The 22,008-nt window shown below is 41.1% G+C and overlaps 1 protein-coding gene across 1 annotated transcript in view; it reads right to left on the bottom strand.

Moving 5' to 3' along the window:
- bin3 (bridging integrator 3) overlaps nucleotides 1–22,008 on the bottom strand; it is a 32,734-nt gene that overhangs the window by 3,059 nt on the left and 7,667 nt on the right. The window contains exons 2-8 of the mRNA XM_086313919.1: nucleotides 20,281–20,329; nucleotides 16,499–16,539; nucleotides 12,330–12,391; nucleotides 10,617–10,753; nucleotides 6,384–6,424; nucleotides 1,803–1,944; nucleotides 575–709 (exon numbers count right to left, since the gene is read on the bottom strand). Coding sequence (XP_086170045.1) covers nucleotides 575–709; nucleotides 1,803–1,944; nucleotides 6,384–6,424; nucleotides 10,617–10,753; nucleotides 12,330–12,391; nucleotides 16,499–16,539; nucleotides 20,281–20,329 — 607 coding nt within the window. The remainder of the gene's footprint in view (nucleotides 1–574; nucleotides 710–1,802; nucleotides 1,945–6,383; nucleotides 6,425–10,616; nucleotides 10,754–12,329; nucleotides 12,392–16,498; nucleotides 16,540–20,280; nucleotides 20,330–22,008) is intronic.

The raw sequence follows: 22,008 nt of genomic DNA on the forward strand, positions 1-22,008 counted from the left end.
CATGGCTAGCGTGCCTAATGGGACCTCTTGCACCAGACAAAAACAGGTAAGATTTATTTAATGCTTCAAGATAAAAGATGTGGGGAAATATTATATGTCTGCTAATTTGCTAAGTTCAAAGTGCATCACAGAACTCCATAATTGTCATTAGGTCTGGGATAATCTAGTTTACTTATTAGGATTGTGCCAGTGGCTGTCCCAAGGAGGAAATGACATGGCCAGGGCAGGTCTGGGGTTAGTGAGGGGGACATAGTGGCGCTAACTTGAGACACCCAGCTGCTTTAAGAGAAGCTTCAGGTTAGAGGAAGGCTTGCAGGGCTGCAGTGGAGCCAGACAGATGAGGCCTTCCTCAGCTAAACACAGCAGCGTGGGCCGTCGCTGAGGGTTAATCACATTAGAGCAACGTTGAGGGAGACAGACTGCCTAGGTTATACACACCCTTCATCAGATATTTTATGCACTGTTTAACCGACGCTCAGAGAGTGGAGCAGTGGGTGGGTGGGAGGGAGGGTGGTTGTCTGCAGCTGTGAGAGGTTCGTTGGGTGTGCACTTAAAGGTGATGGAGGTCACCAACCTGTGCCCGGATGAGAGCCTCGAAGCTGGGCTGGAAGTAGTCGATGCGGCTTTGGTAGAACTTGGGCATCTCGTCCAGGAGCTGCTTGTTCTTGGCCTCGAAGTCATCTTTGACCGGTCGGAGTTCCTCTTTTGCCTGTGATGTCGGAGAGAGAGAGCAAAACAAAAGAACTGGTCACTGAGGGTTCAGTTCTGACTTTGAGTTACATTCTTTCATTTCACTGCGATGCAATACACACTACACATTAAGGATTCGTTCGCTAAAATAAGCTTAAGGAGCTACAGATTAATACCTACAAAGCGAAACAAGTTAGTCTGAAGTGAATTCACTTCTTGAGCCATCATTTGTCTTCTTCTCTTATTGTTCTGAAAGATATTTGCTTAATTCCCACGGAGAAGCAGTGCAAAAAAAAGGCTGTAATCACGACCAAAGTGAGGAGGAGTGGGTAATGTGGGCAGACTTGGCTGTGAGTGGACTCCAGCACCACTGATCTGTGTGTGAATGTATTAGTGGGTAGTCTACTGTAGGCATGGAGTTATGGAATGCACAATGAATAAGTGTGAGAGGGTGAGAATTTTTATTAAGGGGAAGGGGGAGTTGCTATATTCAAACTGAAACATATTGTCTTTCAGCTGCATTATGATATGCTCTCTTCACTTTAGTTTTATTTACACATGCCAGCTGTAACTGAAATGGCGTGCAAGTGTTTTGTCAGGATCATTTCTTTAAGTGCACAGGGACTCAGAGGGCATGGATGTAGGGGCCTCTTCAAGGCTTTGTTCCCCTGACAGTGCTTTTCTCAATGTGTGTGGGTGGCTCACCATGTGAGGATGTGTTAGAAGCAATAGCATAGGCAACACTGCAGCACTATCTGTGAATGTGTGCTTCTGTAGTGGCCTCATGGTGTGTGCGTGTGTGTGTATATGTGTATGTGTGTGTCTACAATTCTCAATTACGTGCCTGTAGATGTGCAGCAGTGCCTTTTTGAAAAGGCACTACTTGAGAGCCTGGTAGCTTGCGTGGGTGAAGGAGCGCACATGTACAGTATGCATGTGCTCAACTATTTTTGTTCATATCCAGTCAGCATTTGTGTCTTTTTCCACCTATTGTGCTCTATTCACAATACGGACAGCATGTAAGAGCAAGTGAACTCTGCTCCTGTGCAGTTGGAGGGAGAGCTCGAGTGGATCGACACGTGCGCCGACGCGAGCTTTAAAACTGACGCTACCTGATGCAGTTTGACCATCACGGGCCCCGTTTTTTCTTTCTCTTCGTATTTCTCCACTTTGGCTTGCAACCGCTTGTAGTCCTGCAGCGTCTGTTCCCTACGTTTCACTGCCATGTTAAGGCTGGGGAAGACACTACTGTACCTGAAAAACACCAGCACACAGAAAACCAGGTTACTGAACACAACATGCATGCGCACCGTGTGAATCCATGCAACGAAAGAAAAAAAGATCCCAGACATACATATCAAACTTTCCTCTTTTTTCCCTGAGAGAAAGTGAAGTTACTAAAAATACTGAAACAACTTTCCCGTCTCCATGTAATTTGTAGACATGCACTGTGCATTGCATCGTATCTTAATAAAAGTCATTATGATTTAATAAAATCCCGCTCCTCAACATCTTATTGTAGCGGTACTCTCAAACCCCAGAGGACAGCTCTGCATTAAGCTTCCTCTAATCTATTATCTAATTACTGTAGTTCAGAATGGCATGAAACAATTCATTTTGTGACAATTATCATATTCCAAATGAAAATATATTCTTGCAACAAGAATCCAAGTCTTCAGCACTAAAAATAGGAAAACATTCATCTGTAACTTAGCAACAGGAATCGGAGCTTCATCCTGGGACTTGTTGCACTGCTTTTGTGTCTGTTTTTAATAGGGAACGGGAAAACTGTATACAGAACATGTCTAACCTAATAATAAAACTATAGAAATTTTCAAGTTAACATGTCTGAAAGTTAGACTGTAACATTAACATTATTTCTTTAAACTCAGGTTAGATCTGGCTAATGATTTATAACAAATGGTATAGCTTTAACCAAAATATTGAACGCCTGAATAAGAAAAGGAACATTTTTCAACTTTCTAAAATGTAAACACAAAGCACTGACTTTGTTTTTCAAAAACAGGCCACAAGATTAGTCACGCAGGTGCATACCAGATGTGAGTCAGCAATAAAAACAATCGTAATAAAGAATTAGATATAGCCTTTTCTGAATGACTCATTTAAAGCAATTTATCAAGTGTGTAGGCACACTACTACAATACTTTATTGTGTGCGCCTCGGCCCATAGTGTTATTAGCCACAAAATGTGTGGGCTTCATGATTTACGTTCCTCTCCATGCCAACCCTTGCCCTGTTCTGTGTGGCGGATGAGAGAACCCGAGAGTTTGTTATGAAATCCTGGATTACAACTGCGTTTGCCCGACGTGCACCTTACTACAGGCCAGATGGGGGAGTGGTGCGAACTCCATGTCAGACAAGCAGAGATTGTTTCCGACAGGAAGTTAAGCAAGGAGTGGTCTTGTAGTGTTTCAGTGACATCAACGAGCTCAGCCCAACCCAGCAGCCCACACTCCACCGCTATTTATAAAATACCACTCTGGCCCAGTTTACGGCAGGGGTGGATGCCGATCCTCAAATCTACTATCTGCTCCAGTGTACGCATATTTGAAGTGCCAAGGGATTATGCAACTGCCCTCCAGGCATGACTGCTTTCCAATGCAGTCCTACGGGCTGATGACAACACAGCAGCAAACCAGCTTTCAGACAACACAAAGGCTGGATTCTAGTTCACCTGACAGCATGGTGCAATTTCCTCATGACACACCACGGTGGCCTGCTGTTTGCGCGCTAAAAGGGGACAACGCTGTCTGCAACTACTATGTTTGAGCACAGGGAGACTTCAGGGCCAATGCTATCCTTGTGCTGGAGGAGGAGAAAAAGAGCTAGACACAAAGCCAACTACTTGTTAACCCATTAGTGTCACTTCCACACTGAACGCTGAAGTTTCAGTGTTACATTCGGTTACTGTGACTCAACGGTACACTACCCTCCCCCACATGAGAACCTGAATGTGCTTATGCATACACTGTAATAACAGTTTTTGGTTTTTTTAAAGAAAAGAAATGTCCAGGCCCTGGATGTTTCCCTCGATATCCTGGCCTTGGTTGGATAACTACCGGTCAGCCTGCGAGGTCTGTACCTGCGGTGAGCCTAGTCTGGGTGATTTCTTAAGATGGTTGAGGGCTGCAAAGGGGCCAAGGATACACCACTGTCCACGTGACAGGTCAGGGTGTGGTTAAAAAAAAAAAAAAAGGGCTGGATGGAAATAGCATCTGGAGCAGAGAGTGTGTTTATGAGCCGAGGCCAATCCACATACAGGCCAGCCTGACCCAGCAGCCAAGCCCAAGTCTGGTCTAGACACCCTCAGTCTAGCAGGCTGGCTGTCACTTTTGACTATGACCATCACATAACTCACTACTGAAAAAAAAAATCAGTTTAAAACACACCACTAAAAATATGGGAAAGGGACCTGTTTATGTGTAAATTACCACCTTTGTTCGTCGTGGTCTCAGAAGAAAAATTAGGGTCACATCACGTGGCACCTTCATTTAAAATATGCTTGGTGTGAAAGTGAAATAACTACCACCTGTTGTATAAATGGTTTAAAAGCAGTAGACCATGAGAATGTCTGTGACGTAAATGCTAGCAACATCTCCTTAGTCTCCAACAAAAAAAAAACAAAAAGCGTGCAAAGAAAGAGTGTGATCTGCTGTGACTTGCCTAGTGCTTTAAAGCCCACATAACTCACGCAGCCTCAGTGCGCGAAACACCAGATAAGATGGTAAAAAAACAAACATCCTTTTTACAAAAAAACAATCCCCCCCTCAAAAAATAAAAATAAAAAGCCTGCATCAGCCCCAGAGCTAAGGTCAACAACTCCCATTGGCTCCAAACCCCACAACCTGCTCTGAGGGCAGCGTGTTCCTCTGATTGAGAGGGATGAAGGTGGTTTGTCCAGTCCTGGCTCAACCCAGGGCAGAGGTCTCAAAACAGGCTTGACTTCTATTTCACCCAAAAGAGCAACGGAGCAAAAAGGGCTAGGTTACAAGGCCCAGATAACACACATGCCTCAATGCCCACGCACTCCCCTCCCCTCGCATAAACATAGTGATGTCATTCAGTGACCCCGCAGAGTGGATGAAACGCACGTCTGGGCCTGAGAGAGAGGAGACACTGAACGCAGGATGGGGGCAGAGTAGAGGGGGGCTGCTTTTTCGTTTGTTTATTGTGCGTTTTACCACACTAAGCATTAAGAATGGATGCCAAAATTTGAAATAGCAATCACATGGACACAATCATGTAGCTGACACACACACACACACACACACACACACACACACTCCATTGAAAGTCTTCCATTAACATAACGTTCTCCTTTTCAACTCTTCTCTAATTGTCTTTACAATGACACAAGTTCACCAGAAGAGTATTTTGAGACAAGAAAAACAGTTACAAATATTCATTAGTGAGAGGACTAATGGAATCTTAATGGAAGCTTTAAAGTATAGCAGCTTGTGCGTCTTGGTTTTCTATAGACAACACTTTGATAAACTAATAAGTAATAGCGTTGCGTTTTTAAGAAGGAAAAAGTAAACAGACAGGTCAGTTTAGTTTGGCATTAAAATTTGTTTATGAACTCACTTCCTCTGTTCTGTTTTAGACTCATGTAAATGCCTAACTTTATGATCTTAAATACCATCTTTGTGAGACAGCGCCCCCTCTAAAATCGGAGCTGGTGTTTGTGTACGTCGGTATGTTTGTGTGAGAGCGTGCAGTGTCCTGAGACATTTCTCCTCCTGAACCAATCCGCAGCTCTGGGCCCAGGAAGCTGGGCCCTTTGCCATATTCTGAGCCTGCCCACACGTCCGCCTGCCGCCCACCAGGAAGAGGAAATTAGAACCATTCCATCCTGTCATTGCTCCGCCACCAGAGCGCACGAGGAAGAGAGGGGTTGACACACACGCGCGCTCACACACACACACACACACACACACACACACACACGCTGACCTGACCTATCCATATTTTGATGGAGTATTCTCTTCACATTAGTTACTTTACAAAACGAGTGTCTCACGAGGGGAGAAAGTTGAACACAAATTTATAGAAATCTATACAAGCAGTATGCACATGCTCTCTTTCACAGTATTTAATCTCCTGGGAGGAGCCAGGAGGAGGAAGAAAACCTTAACAAGCGCTCCGGAAGACGGGTGGGATTGTCCAGCCACTCCCTTCAGTACCTCTGCTTTGCGCGTGTGTGCGTGTGTGTGCAAAGTGAGGCTTAAGGAATGGAATAGCATTCACTGCCTCCTCAAATGGGGGCGAGTATTAGGAACGAAGACCAAATAAACTTTCTTCCAGACACTACCAGCACAGCAGCCCTGTTAACTCCCAGTTCATTTTTATAATGCGTATTACTACACTGGAGGCCTTGCTAAGGTCCTGCACTGCAGCTATTCTTTCCACTCAGTTAGTGAGATATGCAGAGCAAGGTTAAATAGTAAAAACGACACGGGGCACTGGGCTTTTATCGCTCCACAGTCACATATGGAATTTAAGACACAACTGAGCTAAATCGCTTTTACCATACTTCACACGAAAAGTTCACGATCTGGCTCTCCTAAAAATGCAAATATTGCAGACTAAAACTATTTGACCGCGGCCTGTTGCAGATTCAGATTTAAAGCTGGACATTTAACACAGAAGCAGCACAAGAAACTGACACTTACTTTTTCAGAGGGTCGACAACAGTCTTCTGGATCTGGTTCACCTGTAAAAGTAAATAAAATAAAAAGCTGTTAACACAAGCACTGCTCACCTTTCTAACAAATGAAGAGACATTACAAATTGTTATTCACTGTCAAATTGAGTTACATCAGAAGTGAAGTCGGAACCAAATAGCTTCTACATCTCTTGCTCATTAGCTGCAATGTAACGTCGCAGCACAAACACCAACAATTGTGTATATTTCAAACAGAGCACATATGAAAAAAGGGGAAGGGGAAGGGGGGGGGGGGCTTGCAAAGAAACTTTCATGACGTTGACTCTTTTATTGTACACAAGCCCCGAGGAGAAACCCCTGAATATTCATTGAGCTTGCGATACAAAAGGATGGAACTGTCAGGGGACGGACATGAAAGCAAAGCCCAAATGATTTCCTGTGGAGGGTGGGCTGCCATACAAGATGAAAGTTCTTTACAAACAAACATTTTAACAATAACAGTTTATATTTTCCTGCATTCTCCTTCTGTTTGGCAGAACCGACAGGGGAAGGAAGGAGGGGAAGGGGGGGGGGGGGGGGGGTGTTAAATGGAAGTAAACGAACATCTCATCTCGAGGCCTCCAGCCTCAGAACCAAGTCTCGTCGAGAGAAGTTGGAGCACAATTAATAAAGTTTCTAGAGTCATTTACATTGCAGATTCAAAATGACTGCTGCTACTAGATCTGCAAGCGTAACACGGCTAAGTTAACCAGGCAATCGAGTCAAGTGGAGAGAACACGCTTGGAACAGAGAAGGAGAATTTAAAGCAGGGAGATGTGAAGTGACAGCTGCATGAGAACAGTGAGCAGCTCCACTAATCATATGCTCACTTGCTATTGGAAGGACAGTCAATCACACAACAACAAGGAAGCAAGATCGCAGCTGTGCTTTGTAAAAATGCCCTGACCATCTACGAGAACATACAGCAACACTCGCTGCTTCACACAGGCAGATTTCCAAGTACAAAATGGTTGATTGTGGTTTGAGGGAAAACACAGAACCAATAACAAATAAGTACATGGGAATTCACATTGTCTTTGTTTTACATATTCACACCATCTCCCCCTCCCCAGCTCGAGCGGTGCCGCTGCTTCTAAGGTGAGAGCATGCAGCGAGGAGGGAGAAGAACAGCGGCAGATTTGCTTAAGCATGCTGGTGCCCTCTACCCTCTGCCCCTTCCCACAGAGAGGGGGGGCAGAGCTATTCCTTGGAGGCCCCGCAGAGCCTGAGGCCGGCGCTCTAGCAGCAGTCTCCATCAGTGAGTCACGGAGCAGAGGCCATCCCGGCACACAGGCCTCCCAAAAATACACACAGATCGCAGAGGAAATCAATATCCCTCCAAACGGAGCATCCTCTACTGTGCTGCCGCCATCTACACTGGGGCTCAGCTTCGGCAGCAGTGTGCCGGCGGGGCTGTGCGCCCTCCTCAGCCCCAGAAATAAACACACAGACCTGGGCCACTGCTGCCTTCATTATCGCTGCACGTTTTATCTGCTGGCTCTCTCACTTGTGGGCCCTGCGGCAGAACATCTCGTCTCAACACGGAGAAGAGCAAAGGGTGGATGCTTTTGTGTCTGTTTTGCTGGAGCAATAAGGTTTTGCTGCTGTTGCCGTCAGAATCAACAGCCAGCTTAAAGGAAGAAGTTAAGAGTGGTGTTCTAGTGCTGTGCTGGATTTTTAAACACCTAGCAAAACCTAGAGGTGATGCACACAACAGACTGACCAGAAAGTACTCACAATCACTATTTTGCCTCTAGCTCACTTGTAGCCACTCTACAAAGGAAGCCACACAGCTCAGCCCAAAGCTGGAAGTGAACATTGTGTTAAGGCAAAGATTTTATTTAGAAGGACTGAGAGCAGTGGAGAGACTATCAGGTGTGACCTAGCTGTCAAAAGCCACTCTGAATAAAAGTGTGTTTGAAAAAAACAACCAAACAAGCACAAAGAAAAATCTATCCAGCTGGTGACCGTTGTCCTTTACAAGCGAAAAAATGTCTGGATCTAAGTGAGTGGATCAATCTTTTTCAAACAAGTGACAGTCACAGAGACAAATAGGAAGGCTACACAGACAGTGAACAATACGATACATTATAAAGGCATTAACTACAAGTGACTTCTTTAAAAAAAAAAACAGATTAAAAGGAAGAATGGCTGTTTCTTATTCATTCACACTCAAGTGTGTGTCGTAGGGTTTTTTCCCCTTCAGAATGAAAAAATAAACTGAGTGAAAATGGGAAAAAAATTTTCAAATTTGATATTGAAAAAAAATCTAAAGAATGCAAAAGTACTTCACCCTGACAGCAGGAGTGCTCTCCTGAACACTCAACCAAGCCAAGTCCTGGAACATATGCACCCTGGGTCACAAACCCACACGCTCAGTCCAACCTACATTTTACTTTGTCTAGTCACTCAAAATGGCTCCTGTAAAATTTGATGAGCCGTGAGCAAAGCAAGTCTGAAAGACTTAAAAGCTGAAGAATCAAGGAAAGGAAAGGAAAATAAATGACAGCTGCAGAATATCTGCTTGGATGCTGTCTTGTGCTTTTAGTATGTTTTATTCTCGAAACAATAATACTGAGTTTGCCTGAGTAGCACGGAAGTATATCCTAACAAGTAAAGCCAGGAGACAAGACCAGCGACACTTAATCTCATATACAAACACTGAACATTAGGATGACATTTATTTACCAGCTCAAGACAGTATGCTCATTTAAAGTGAGGACTTTTGTCAGTCGTCACTTTAATTTCTGGAACATGGACATTGCTTCACTTATATACACTGAGGAAGGTTACAGCTTGATTATCTATGGAAACCGAGTCCAGCCCCTGAGGTTTCCCAGAAAATATGAAATCAACTCTTCAATGCTCAATATGTATATTTCCAGGTGACAGATGGCCTGTTATGCCTGAAATACTTATACTACAGCTTTACCATGGAATAACAACATTACCCACCGTTTGCAAAGGAATTCATTTTCTCCCCCTTGTTGGATCATTGTTGTGGGAAAGGTTATGAAATCATTTTGGTTCACAGCAAAATATGAAAAGAAAGGGGAATATTTTTAAGGCAGCAAATGTGAAAAGCCTAGAACACCTACTAGCGGGGCAATGAGTCAAGAAAACACAGATGGAAAAAAGTCAATCGGTATATGCCTTAGTGTGATCTCCTATGTTCTCTCCTGTATTTTTTTCCTCTTTTCAAACCCTCCACAGCGTAGTGCCTTGAGGATCCACACATGCAGTGCCACTATGATTCACATTATAACTACCTGTGGCGATGATTCTAATCAAAAAGTGAAGGGCGCCCAGCAAATAATATGAAGAGCCCTGACAGCCAGAGAGATCTTCACAGAGTACAGCTGTGGAAGAGCGAGCAAGAATACGCTGTACCGCTTACAGTTCTGGGAAGACAGACATGCCAGTCTGTCTGCTGCTGGCCCTTAGGACAAAACATACAAGAATAATAAGAAAAAAGAAATGGTTTCCCAAATGCAAGCGCTGCAAATATCTAAGCAGAAAGAAAAATATGTAAAATATGATATGAAATGTACATGAAGGACGGGACAAGTGTTGGGAGGATTTCAGGTTGGGTTTGCCAGAAGTACGGCTCTGAGAGGTTTACAGTGTTCAAGCTGATCATAGGTACTCCACCCCGAGGGAGGAATAAAGTTCCTGTAATCCATCAAGAACATATTGGGTGACCTACCAATGCAAAAAAAAAAAATGTTTTTACCTGAAGCCAAATGTATTAGGAAGTAATGCAAGAAATACAACAGACCTCAGCACATAAGCTGTGAGTTACTCTTGTGAATTTTGTGGCAAGGCATGTTTTCCTCTTCAGAGAAGGCCCATCCATTGTATGAGTTATTTTAGACACCAGTGAGTCACAAATGCATCAATTTTCACAGCTGATAACCAGTAGCTTGAGCTTATAGAGGATCATACCACAGATGCTTTTCAAAAACAGCAGAAGGAAAGACATACGGATAGTTTTTAGTCCACAGGCAGCACAATATTGACAAATATGAAAACATGCATTTTCAAAAAAACAAAAACAAAAAAACTAACCCTTGTTTAGTGTCCTACTTTGCTTGTTAGAAACGGAATTTTTCAAACGATTTGAAGAAAATCACTGTGTCAAAAAGCCAAAACAGAAAAAGAGCAATATAATAAAGATGCCAAGTGTGGGAAAGAGTCTTACCTTTTCTTGGTTGAAGGCATCCATCCTTCTCATGGCTGTATCTAAAGCAGTCATAGAGTCCAGGAAGGCCTGATCCTGCTCACACAGCGGGTTACTCAAGAGGTCTGCGGAAATCTTCACTGCTGCCTTAGACATGGCTGTCAGCCATGCAAATATGCATGCAACACACAAAGCAGAAAATACTATTAAAACACAGTTAACTTCGTGAAAACAGAAATACCGATTTTGTAAATGGTTACTGAAGATGTCTGCATCTACACATTTTAATCTAATTCCATGTAAGACTCTTACATTGTTCTGAAATTGTGGACGCAATTTTTGTGGATTAAACTGAAGCTTTAAGCGTTTCATCACTTTATATGAAGTAGGGTATTCAAAAGTGAGCCTGTCGGGAAGTGCACAACTCGAATGGCACAGTGCTGCCCCCATTGTAAAAATCTGAGGGGGTGGTGGGGCTGCCTGCCGCGCTGAATATTCACCAGTGCAACGAGAATTTTTTGCCATTTTTCTACACTGACAGCATCAATTACCGTTAATCTGCACTCGTGCCACTTTGTTTAGACACAGAGCATGTATCAGTATATGGCTTCACTGTCAAAACAAATGAGCTGCACTGAGGAGACACAAGCTGACGACAGGAGCTGCACTGAATATGGGCTTTACAGAGATTTGGAACAGTCATTGGTCATTTCACACTCCCCTGGGACCAATTTTCAACCAATCAATTATCACGGTGTAGCGTGTCTGCATCTCTCTCAGTTTGCACAAGTAATACATTGCTTGATCTGACAAACATTTTAATTACAGGGTCGTGAAAATCAAAAGGTGACCTGAGGGCTCGTTATTAGCAGTGAGGGAGAAGGTGAAATTCATGTCCTTTACAATTTCCTGAGGCAAGAGAAGTTAACATATTTTATTTGCCTTCTGTTATTTAGCCTAATTTGGCATGTGTACAGGAGCATCCCTTAAAAAGACATTACTGGCCCTCACCAGATGACTGTCAGCACGTTCGCTAGAGTGCTGCATATAAACACATTTGGCTTGATACAGAGAGAAGTGTATTAAATGCAGTGCTGACATGCAGAGTAGGTCCAGTTCTTTGTTTGGTAGCAGTTAGTGGAGATGGGACCTGTGCAACAGATGGAATCCATTAACGATAATGAGGCCCTGACAGCTATGACACTTTGATGATGCAGACATTCATATTGCAGAGCACAAAGGAGAGGAAATGAAGAAGTCTCTCACTGCTCCATCCGTCCCCGCTCTTCCACCCCCACAAGTGACTACTTACCACAGGCCATATCTACTACCACTTCCCAAATACAAAAACACAAAACCAGCAAATCGGCAAATAAATCTTTAGTAAACAAGAGTTTTGTGGCAGACAAATACATGGATAAATGATGGCAGAGATGGTAAACCAGGATCCCCAACTGAATATAGATCACATGGTCAAAAAACAAAAAACACACCTGCTATGACAACTACAAAAGCCTAAAAAAAGGAAATGATTAAGGTAGAGACTCACACACAATTGTTTCATGTCATATCATTTGGAGATCGAACACAGCACAGGAAAAAAAAAGAAAAACACAGGCACCCAAACATCTTTCTGGCCCTGAAAAACATGCCAAGTAACATCAAGTATGTTGGTGAACAAGTGCTGATCAATGGCTCACCAGGCGGCAACGCCAAGTAAGTGACAGAACATACCTAAATCTGCCTCTGTGCTTTTCTTCATGTCTTTGTGAAGCTTTTTCGTCTGATCCTCCAGCCTGTGGGACAAGCAGAAGACTGATTATCAGAGCGCTTCTTGTCTCGTAGTACAGTAAAGAATCAGTTATCCTAACTTGGATTAATTAATAACCTATACTGAAGTCAAGATTTACTTTATGAGCTGTAGGCATGCATTAATACATCAGTCAAACGTTGGTATCTGCTAATGTGAGCCTGGTTTTACTGATACCTTCAGGTTTATCAATTGATATATGCTGTTTAAATGCTAAAAAATTGAAATCAAGGCCTGAACTTTTAAAAATTTTCCACTGTTACAAAAGTAGGAATGCATACTTTCAAATCGATTCATCCCTGAATCCCTCTGAACCCGTTCAGTTGGACAAAAACATTGACAAGGATAAAGAAAACACAAACCTCGAAAAAAGACATAAAACAATATGGATTAAGAAGGAATTACACATTCGACTGATTCCACATAAAATCTGTTAGCTAATTAACAATAGTGTGAATCCTTCAGTCAACTACATTTCCGCTCAAAAGCATTAACGTCTTCAATCATTCCACTGCACATTTTCCATTGATGTGTGTTAAAAATGGCAATTACCAGACTATGGAGGCTGAAAACACATGCCATTCATTATATCAATTAAGGCAAACAAGGGGTTTAGAATCTCCCCTGAGACTACCTTCATAACACTACTCCTATTTGATGAAAAATGTGGTGCAGTCAGGTTTTGCTTCCATCCTTGTTTTTCAAGAACAATATTAAATAGGAAGTCAGTAACGGTAATCCCATTTTTGTGCATGTCCACAAGATATAAAGACACTAGCAGAACAAGTAGAGCTCTTTCAGAGCTGCAAACCAAAACTGGAAGTCAAGCGGCTCCAATTAAACGTTTTAGATTTTTTTTCGGTTTAGCAGCTGGGAAACAAAGAACGATTGAGGATACTCACAGGTACACTAACCAAATCTAAACTGTTAAACTGAAGGGTTTGAAAATGACTGCTGATTAAAAAGCAGCATTTACAGGACCGTAAAGAAAAGTTCAAGTCTCCCAAAATGCAACATACAGACAACTTTGGTTTTAGATTTTCATCTGCAAATGGATTTTCTTTTATTCTTTTGTTTGTTTATCCAAGAAAGGACAAATAGTAAAATTATTTTTTTATATATATATTTTTTTAAACAGAACATGTTCTCTTTAAGCTTTTGTTTCTTTTGACGTTAAAGGATTTTATACTAAATCACCACAGACCAGATGGAGGTTGTTCCTAAAATGTCATTTGCAGTAAATGATGTAATTTCATCCCATACTGTTCACACCACGGGAAAGAAAAAAACAGTCTGTCAGAACAATCTCCACAGTAACTTCTTGTGTCCCTCTCACCAATTAGATAGAACTAGGTCTCACAAGCTATATTAGGCTTTCTCTAAATTAATGAAAATGCACGCTTATGTTTCAAATATCCAGAAACAGGCATTTCAAATTGTAGTAAATTTATCATCAATGCTTCAGGCAAGATTTGGAGAGTATCTAGTAATCAAGAGAGATTCTTCCTGTGTTCGTCTCACTACATTAAGTCAATTTTTAGCACATATTTGGACGAGGAGAGTCAGTGTGACAAGTTCAGGTCATCACAGTTTTCCTCTGTTGTTGAGAACATTTTTGCATCAATTAAACTCTGAGGTGACATAAAATCTTCATATGATAACATTTTGTTGTTAGAGCCGCAACTTGATAACTGATTCTGACATTGTCATAAACATTTTGAAATTGTAATATGTTGTCAATCTTAGCATTTCTGTCTGAGATTACATAAAGTAGAGATATTTGACAACTCAAACTAAATGTTTAGACTGCAATACTAGACTAAGCAATACCAAGCAAAAATATAATATCAGGAAAATTTAAAAAAAAAACATAATCCTGCCAGTCATGCATATTAGTTTGTAAGATAGTGGGTGAAAGTATCTTACTATGTAAACAAACCAGTGCGCTCTGAGCCCAGTACACTCAGAATATATTCTTGTGATGGTTATTTGTGCATGTGAAAGTCATGTTCCAGACACTACCACCTACTTAAAAATACTGCTGCATTTTCCCTTCTCTGTCAGAACTGATGGTGAGAGAGAGCCATCCTGGATGAGTGCCATGCCAGCGTGGAGTCTCTTCCCAAAAGGTGCTAATAGAGTAACCTACTGGAACAGCTGCTGCTCCTTGTACCTATGCCCCAAACCTTCTACCCATGCAGCCACAGCCGCCATGCCACACAGGGTGGTGAAAACGAAAGGCATTCAAGACTTTTAAAGAAAATTGCTGAATATATCACTTATACATTGCAACATGACCATTTTACTCTGATTTGCTTTCCGGCTCATTGCTTTTCACACAAGACTGAGGTTAGAAACTGCAATTCCATGTAAATCACTCTAAAACCAAGAATTGTACCAGACTAAATCAAATTTTAATACCTCTAGACATGACTAATTTAAGTTTGTCACTGAAATAGTTTAACTTTTTTCACATAGACTTGCACAGCCGTATATTAGGACATTTGGATTTCCTATACTGCTATTACAAAATATTGATCTTAAAAAGTGATCAAATAACATCGACAAAGAAAAAGTAAAACACTGTGATCCATATTGGTTAAGTTGTGGAATTTCACTTACTGTTCCACAATAGTGTTTAAATTTAGTCTGAACCCACAAGTCAATACCTACTTATACTTAACACATATGAAGTACAAATATGCTTCATATATAGCGGAAGGAATAAGATGATCTTGTGTTAAATGCTTTATCAGCTAGCACTTTAAAGCCACTTTTACACTACATGCAGATAACAAAGCAATGATATTTCAGGCTCAGAGGAAATTATCAGGTATGTTTCCAGCAGGATGTACACAGGATATGAGGGCAAGATATGACCATCATCAATTTGGAGGATGCAACAGGTTATAGAGGAAAAGTGTGCACATACAGAGAGACTATATACATCTGCATGTAACCTTTCAGATCTCATTTGGGTTTTGCCTGTTCTTCTCGTCAAGGCTAGTTCTATGAGATTGAAATCTGTTTTACACTGCTGGTACTACAGATAATAGAAAATAGAGCTCTCTATGTTATAGATCATACAGATTATTCAAACACTAAAATTAAAATGATGTTGAAATTGGTCTATACTTCAATATGGGAGAGTGTTAAAGTACAGATTATTTTTGTACTAGAAGAATTTAAATGTCTTCAGTCAGATGGACAAACTGCAAACACAGGTATCAGTTACTACTAAGTATACTGCATTTAGACCACAGGAGCACCATGAAGTGTTGATATGGATCTCTAGGGTGGAGAACCTAAATGTCTCTACATGCCTGCTGCTCTGACTCATCTATAAGGTCTATTGGCACCACACCTTCCTGATAAAGGGCCCTCCTACTCAACAAAACCTGAGAGGAAAATGATGCTCCCACTCATTTTGCTGGGCCCTCAGGGAGTTTTTGTAACCTCAGCCTCCCAGTAAGACTGGGCCTGATGTACTGAGCTTACAAGTTTTGAATTTTAAATTATGTGATCCCTACTTGCCTTTGTTTCACAGAGAAACTGAAATAAAGACCATTAACAGAATTTCTATATCCATGATGACATTAAATTGTAAAAATTTGATATTTCAGCTGTGGCCAAGTTTGAAATGTCTTAATATTTCATGTCAAGAAAAAACAGTGTCCAAAACTACCAAAAGCTGGAAAAGAAAAAAGAAAAACTACATGTGCAAAAAGGAATACTTAAAATGTAAATATGCAGTCAAAATAACTGTTAGTTATTTCAGATTTCTTATTTACTTTATAATCCTGACTAGTAATTGTAAATTAAGTCATTTCATGAGAATAAAATAAATAATACAAAAACATTACAGATTTTTTTTTGTTGGCAGAAGGACTAATGACAGACATTAAGATATTGAATATATACAAAGCACCAAGCTAAAACAAACAATACATGAACATGAAAACAGTTGGTAACACATGCATATTTTTGTAAAATATAAAATGTTTATTTTAATACCAATGTAACTCTGAATAACACAGAGAAACTTTAGTCACTGTCTACCTCATTAGTCTTATAAAGCATAATGGAAACTTACTTTTGGAGTTTGTCATATTCTCGCTCAAAGTCTCTTTCAACCTAAAATAAAGAATGCATTGCAGGTATATTAGCATTTTGGCATAGTACAAATAATGACTCCAAAAATTGTAACGGACAATAAATACATGTGCGAAATATAATTGTTTCCAGCAACAATGATTACTTCAGAAGGCATTTGTTTTCCCACTTGGACATACAGTGGGGCAAAAAAGTATTTAGTCAGCCACCGATTGTGCAAGTCCTCCCACCTAAAATGATGACAGAGGTCAGTAATTTGCACCAGAGGTACACTTCAACTGTGAGAGACAGAATGTGAAAAAAAAATCCATGAATCCACATGGTAGGATTTGTAAAGAATTTATTCGTAAATCAGGGTGGAAAATAAGTATTTGGTCAATAACAAAAATACAACTCAATACTTTGTAACATAACCTTTGTTGGCAATAACAGAGGTCAAACGTTTACTATAGGTCTTTACCAGGTTTGCACACACAGTAGCTGGTATTTTGGCCCATTCCTCCATGCAGATCTTCTCGAGAGCAGTGATGTTTTGGGGCTGTCGCCGAGCAACACGGACTTTCAACTCCCGCCACAGATTTTCTATGGGGTTGAGGTCTGGAGACTGGCTAGGCCACTCCAGGACTTTCAAATGCTTCTTACGGAGCCACTCCTTTGTTGCCCGGGCGGTGTGTTTTGGATCAGTGTCATGTTGGAAGACACAGCCTCGTTTCGTCTTCAAAGTTCTCACTGATGGAAGGAGGTTTTGGCTCAAAATCTCACGATACATGGCCCCATTCATTCTGTCCTTAACACGGATCAGTCGTCCTGTCCCCTTGGCAGAAAAACAGCCCCATAGCATGATGTTTCCACCCCCATGCTTCACAGTAGGTATGGTGTTCTTGGGATGCAACTCAGTATTCTTCTTCCTCCAAACACGACGAGTTGAGTTTATACCAAAAAGTTCTACTTTGGTTTCATTTGACCACATGACATTCTCCCAATCCTCTGCTGTATCATCCATGTGCTCTCTGGCAAACTTCAGACGGGCCTGGACATGCACTGGCTTCAGCAGCGGAACACGTCTGGCACTGCGGGATTTGATTCCCTGCCGTTGTAGTGTGTTACTGATGGCGACCTTTGTTACTTTGGTCCCAGCTCTCTGCAGGTCATTCACCAGGTCCCCCCGTGTGGTTCTGGGATCTTTGCTCACCGTTCTCATGATCATTTTGACCCCACGGGATGAGATCTTGCGTGGAGCCCCAGATCGAGGGAGATTATCAGTGGTCTTGTATGTCTTCCATTTTCTGATGATTGCTCCCACAGTTGATTTTTTCACACCAAGCTGCTTGCCTATTGTAGATTCACTCTTCCCAGTCTGGTGCAGGTCTACAATACTTTTCCTGGTGTCCTTCAAAAGCTCTTTGGTCTTGGCCATGGCGGAGTTTGGAGTCTGACTGTTTGAGGCTGTGGACAGGTGTCTTTTATACAGATGATGAGTTCAAACAGGTGCCATTCATACAGGTAACGAGTGGGGGACAGAAAAGCTTCTTACAGAAGACGTTACAGGTCTGTGAGAGCCAGAGATTTTCCTTGTTTGAGGTGACCAAATACTTATTTTCCACCCTAATTTACGAATAAATTCTTTACAAATCCTACCATGTGAATTCATGGATTTTTTTTTTCCACATTCTGTCTCTCACAGTTGAAGTGTACCTCTGGTGCAAATTACTGACCTCTGTCATCATTTTAAGTGGGGGAACTTGCACAATCGGTGGCTGACTAAATACTTTTTTGCCCCACTGTATTCACGGTCTTTACCTGTAGGATTATGCACCAGGATTGACGGACAGTGGTTTGAGCAGCTGAAATGCAGGTAAAATGACTAGGTTATGTTTAATAAATTATTTTATATTTAACTAAACCTCTTGCGTGGACTCCTTCCTTCCTTGTCCAGGATCTTTAGACCTACTGGTAAGATTAAAGTTTGGGCCCTTGTTAATCAACTTAGTTTGCAGTTTGCTAAATGGTCATCTAAATTGAATTGCTTTTTGAGTACAGCCGAAAGTTGTTATGGTATTTTAGACTGTGACTAACATCTTAGGAAGTTCTAGAAGTTCAGATCATTAGTATTGCAGTTCTAAATAACATTAGTTTGGATCGGGTACATCAATTTAGAGTTTTTGCGGTTGGAAGAGAGCAGCACTAGTATTTTGCTCAGCTGTTAAGTCCATGAATTTAGGGTTTCAGATATCCTTTTTGGCGAATATAGCCAAATGAGTCTCTCAGTTAAGTAGGTTTAAGTGGTTTATTTGTAGACTTAAACTTGAATAGTGTTGTAAAATATGTAACTTGGTAACATTTTGGTGTGCTGCTGTGGTTGATGCTCATACTTTAATTACAGCTTTGGTTGTTTGATGCTAGAAGTTTTTCAGAGGAGTGTTGTTTGGGAATTATATTAGTAGCAATTTCCAGTGATAAAAAACAGTTTGGCCATGCATTACTGTATGTGCTAACCAAGAACACTTATGTGTCACTACTCCTTAATTTGTACCTGGCGTACAATATTTAACTTGTTAGTTTTGTCTGGTAGCTTTGACTCTATTAACTATTTTGAATTGCTGTGAGCTTTGCAGTAGCTTGGTTATCTCTTTGTTGGCATCTTGGACATTTTGGTTAGTGTGGACGTTTCTGTTTGGAGTAACATTTTGGTGTGCTACTGTGGTTGACGCTCATACTTTAATTCCAGCTTTGGTTGTTTGTTTGGCTGGAATTTTTCAGAGCACTGTTGTGTGGGGGTGTGCATGTGTAACTGCAGGCTATGTGGTGTTGGGCACTTGTGTTGAGATCTGGTGTTCATTTAGTTTTTTTACTCATTCTTCTGAGATTAACTGATTTTCCCATTGAATTTATCTACAAGACTAGATTTGCTATTCTGAGGCAGATACTTATTGCACTCTTCTGTATACCAGTTATATTACTAGCAACTTTTGGTGATAAAAACCAGTTTGACCATGCATTACTGTACGTGCTAACCATGCACTCGTATTCACCACCACTCCTTAATGTGTTCCTTGGGTAGGAAAACTGGATCTGATAAAGTGATTGGTGTCAGGTTGTTCTGGTTGTGTGGTAGCCATTGTAATAAATAAATCAGGACCCTTCCACACTCACTCAAGGGAACGTAAACTATAGAATAATCTTAATAATCCATACAACAGTGACACCGCTTGTACTGAATGTATACAATGTTTTTCACTTTTTAAGGTCTTTTTTAAACATAGATATTGCGGTGTACTATAATGCATCATGTACCGCAGAATTATATCATGATACAATTGCCTTTGTAGGTATTGTGATAAAACTGAGCTGTTTGTTAGTCTGTGACTCCCACAGTAAAACTTTGCTTTAATCTCAGAGTTAATCTGAGTTTGGACCTACTCACAGCTGTCACCATCTCTCCCACTCCATGGTTTTTGCCTAGGATGGCACAGGAAGCTGGAATCCCTGTCTCACAGTCTAAATGCCAGGCCACAAACCTATTATGGTGGAAGTGGTTTTCTCCAGCAAGAAGAACACCCTCTCACTGTCACTTCAAGGTAACCACCTCAGCCCCCTTGAAAGACTTAGACAAATTGACATCTAATAAATCTTTGTGGACGACAGTATTTAGACTACTATTCGTGTGGTCTGTGCCATTCGTGAAGCTCAACAACTACAGCTTTTAAACTGATGTTTTACCTGAATGTCTGGATAGAGTAAAAGTTTGTTCTTGTGACTTACAGTTTTAGAGACAATCTGTTTTTTTGGTTGTCCAATCTTGAACGGGATCCTGAAATGAACACGAAAAAACATGCAATGAGTGCTGACAGATACAAGCAACAGGAAATGATTACCAAAAAGGTGAGATTAATGAATGCTTAAATTGTCAACAGTTGCATGATGACCAACTAAAGGACAGCTCAGGTCTACCGGTGTATTAGTGCCTCTTTTAGATCACTGACACAGACAATCTGAGGCTGTCAATCCCTGTTCCTCTCACACATGTTGTCAGTGACATGTACATTAACTTTGTGTCATCACTGATCACATCTGGCTGCCACTGCAAGCAGATGTCACTTAACAGAAGTGGTTGTCCCCTCATCTGTGTGATTTTACATGACCCCAACTGGCAATCAAATGCAGATGTTATAACATCAAAAAAATAGCAACCCCCCTCCCCCCCCCCAAAACCACCTTCATATACCAGGACTCAAAAAGACAAAGCCATGACAACAATCAACACCAAAACATGTTACGAGGCTCACTGTATCTGCAATAGTTTCACATAATTTTCAGGATGAAGTACAACTTTTCTTCACTCGGGAAGCAAAAGACACAGAGATTCTACTTTCAGTAAAAAGGAAAAAACTTGTTTCGTCTTAGTTAAAACACAATCTTTTATCCCCATTTCAAACCCTTGCCTATGCCTTAATAAGTTGCTGCAGCGCATCAGAGTGCCTTGGATATCCATGAGACAGAAAACACTGCCTTATCATTGTGATTTGCTCTATGTTGTACGTTGTCATTGATGTTGCACTAATGGTCTGAAATCTAAGCTACATGATGGACAGTTGCTACTGACAGCCAGGGTGAGGCAGCAGCTGTGTCAAAAGAAAGGTGTGTAGACTAATGAGATGGAAAAGTGAGGGTGTGATGTAGGACCTTATTGTGCAACCAGGGAAAGCTACAGATGTGTCAGGAAGATCCTTTTGACTACAGCTCAATCACAAAACTCAACATGGTCAAAAAAAACAAAAACAGTATGATTAAGCCTAGGGGGAAAATACATAAAAAAAAACAAGTTTCACTGGTGGCTTAGGAATTACATTGATTTTGACTTTCTGGTACTTGATATTATAACAAGGACTTTGACCTGGTGACAACCTTTTTTTGGTAAATAATAATAATAAAAAGAATAAAAACCAGTTACAAATCCCTGAAAACATTTTGCTGCTTTCGCTCGGGGATTAGTTTCACCCACTATGTCACTACTTGGGTGAGCCAACATGGAAAAAAACCCACAGAAATTACTCAGCTTCATCTGACTCACCTTTCTCCGATGAGGTGATAGGTACACTGTAATGTCAAACTACGTGCATTACATACCCACGTACCTGTCTTTGAAACTGTTTGGGATTGTTTACCCAAAGCACAACAGCTGGAGATTTAAACACGGAGAGTTTTAGATTGGTGTTCTCCCAAAGTTAAAACAAGAAGAAACAGCCTCCACACTGCCACACTACCTCTTGTAAGATCAGTTAAGATTTAAGACAAAACAACCATAAAAGAAGCACTTCAGCCCAGTCAGACAGTATAAGAAGAAATCAGCAGAAAGTTTATGACTTAAACCACACATTAAGCATTGACTACATATCCCATCTATTAATATAGCTGAACATACATTTTGTGATGATGGTTCTATTTGTTAACGCAATCTTTTGTTCTGCACATGCATTTACAACCGGTGAT

This window comes from Aulonocara sp. 'chitande type north' Nkhata Bay, linkage group LG12, assembly GCF_057382095.1.
Source record: "Aulonocara sp. 'chitande type north' Nkhata Bay isolate Kocher_YH1m ecotype deep benthic linkage group LG12, A_spYH_male_GT1.1, whole genome shotgun sequence".
Classification (NCBI taxonomy): domain Eukaryota; kingdom Metazoa; phylum Chordata; class Actinopteri; order Cichliformes; family Cichlidae; genus Aulonocara; species Aulonocara sp. 'chitande type north' Nkhata Bay.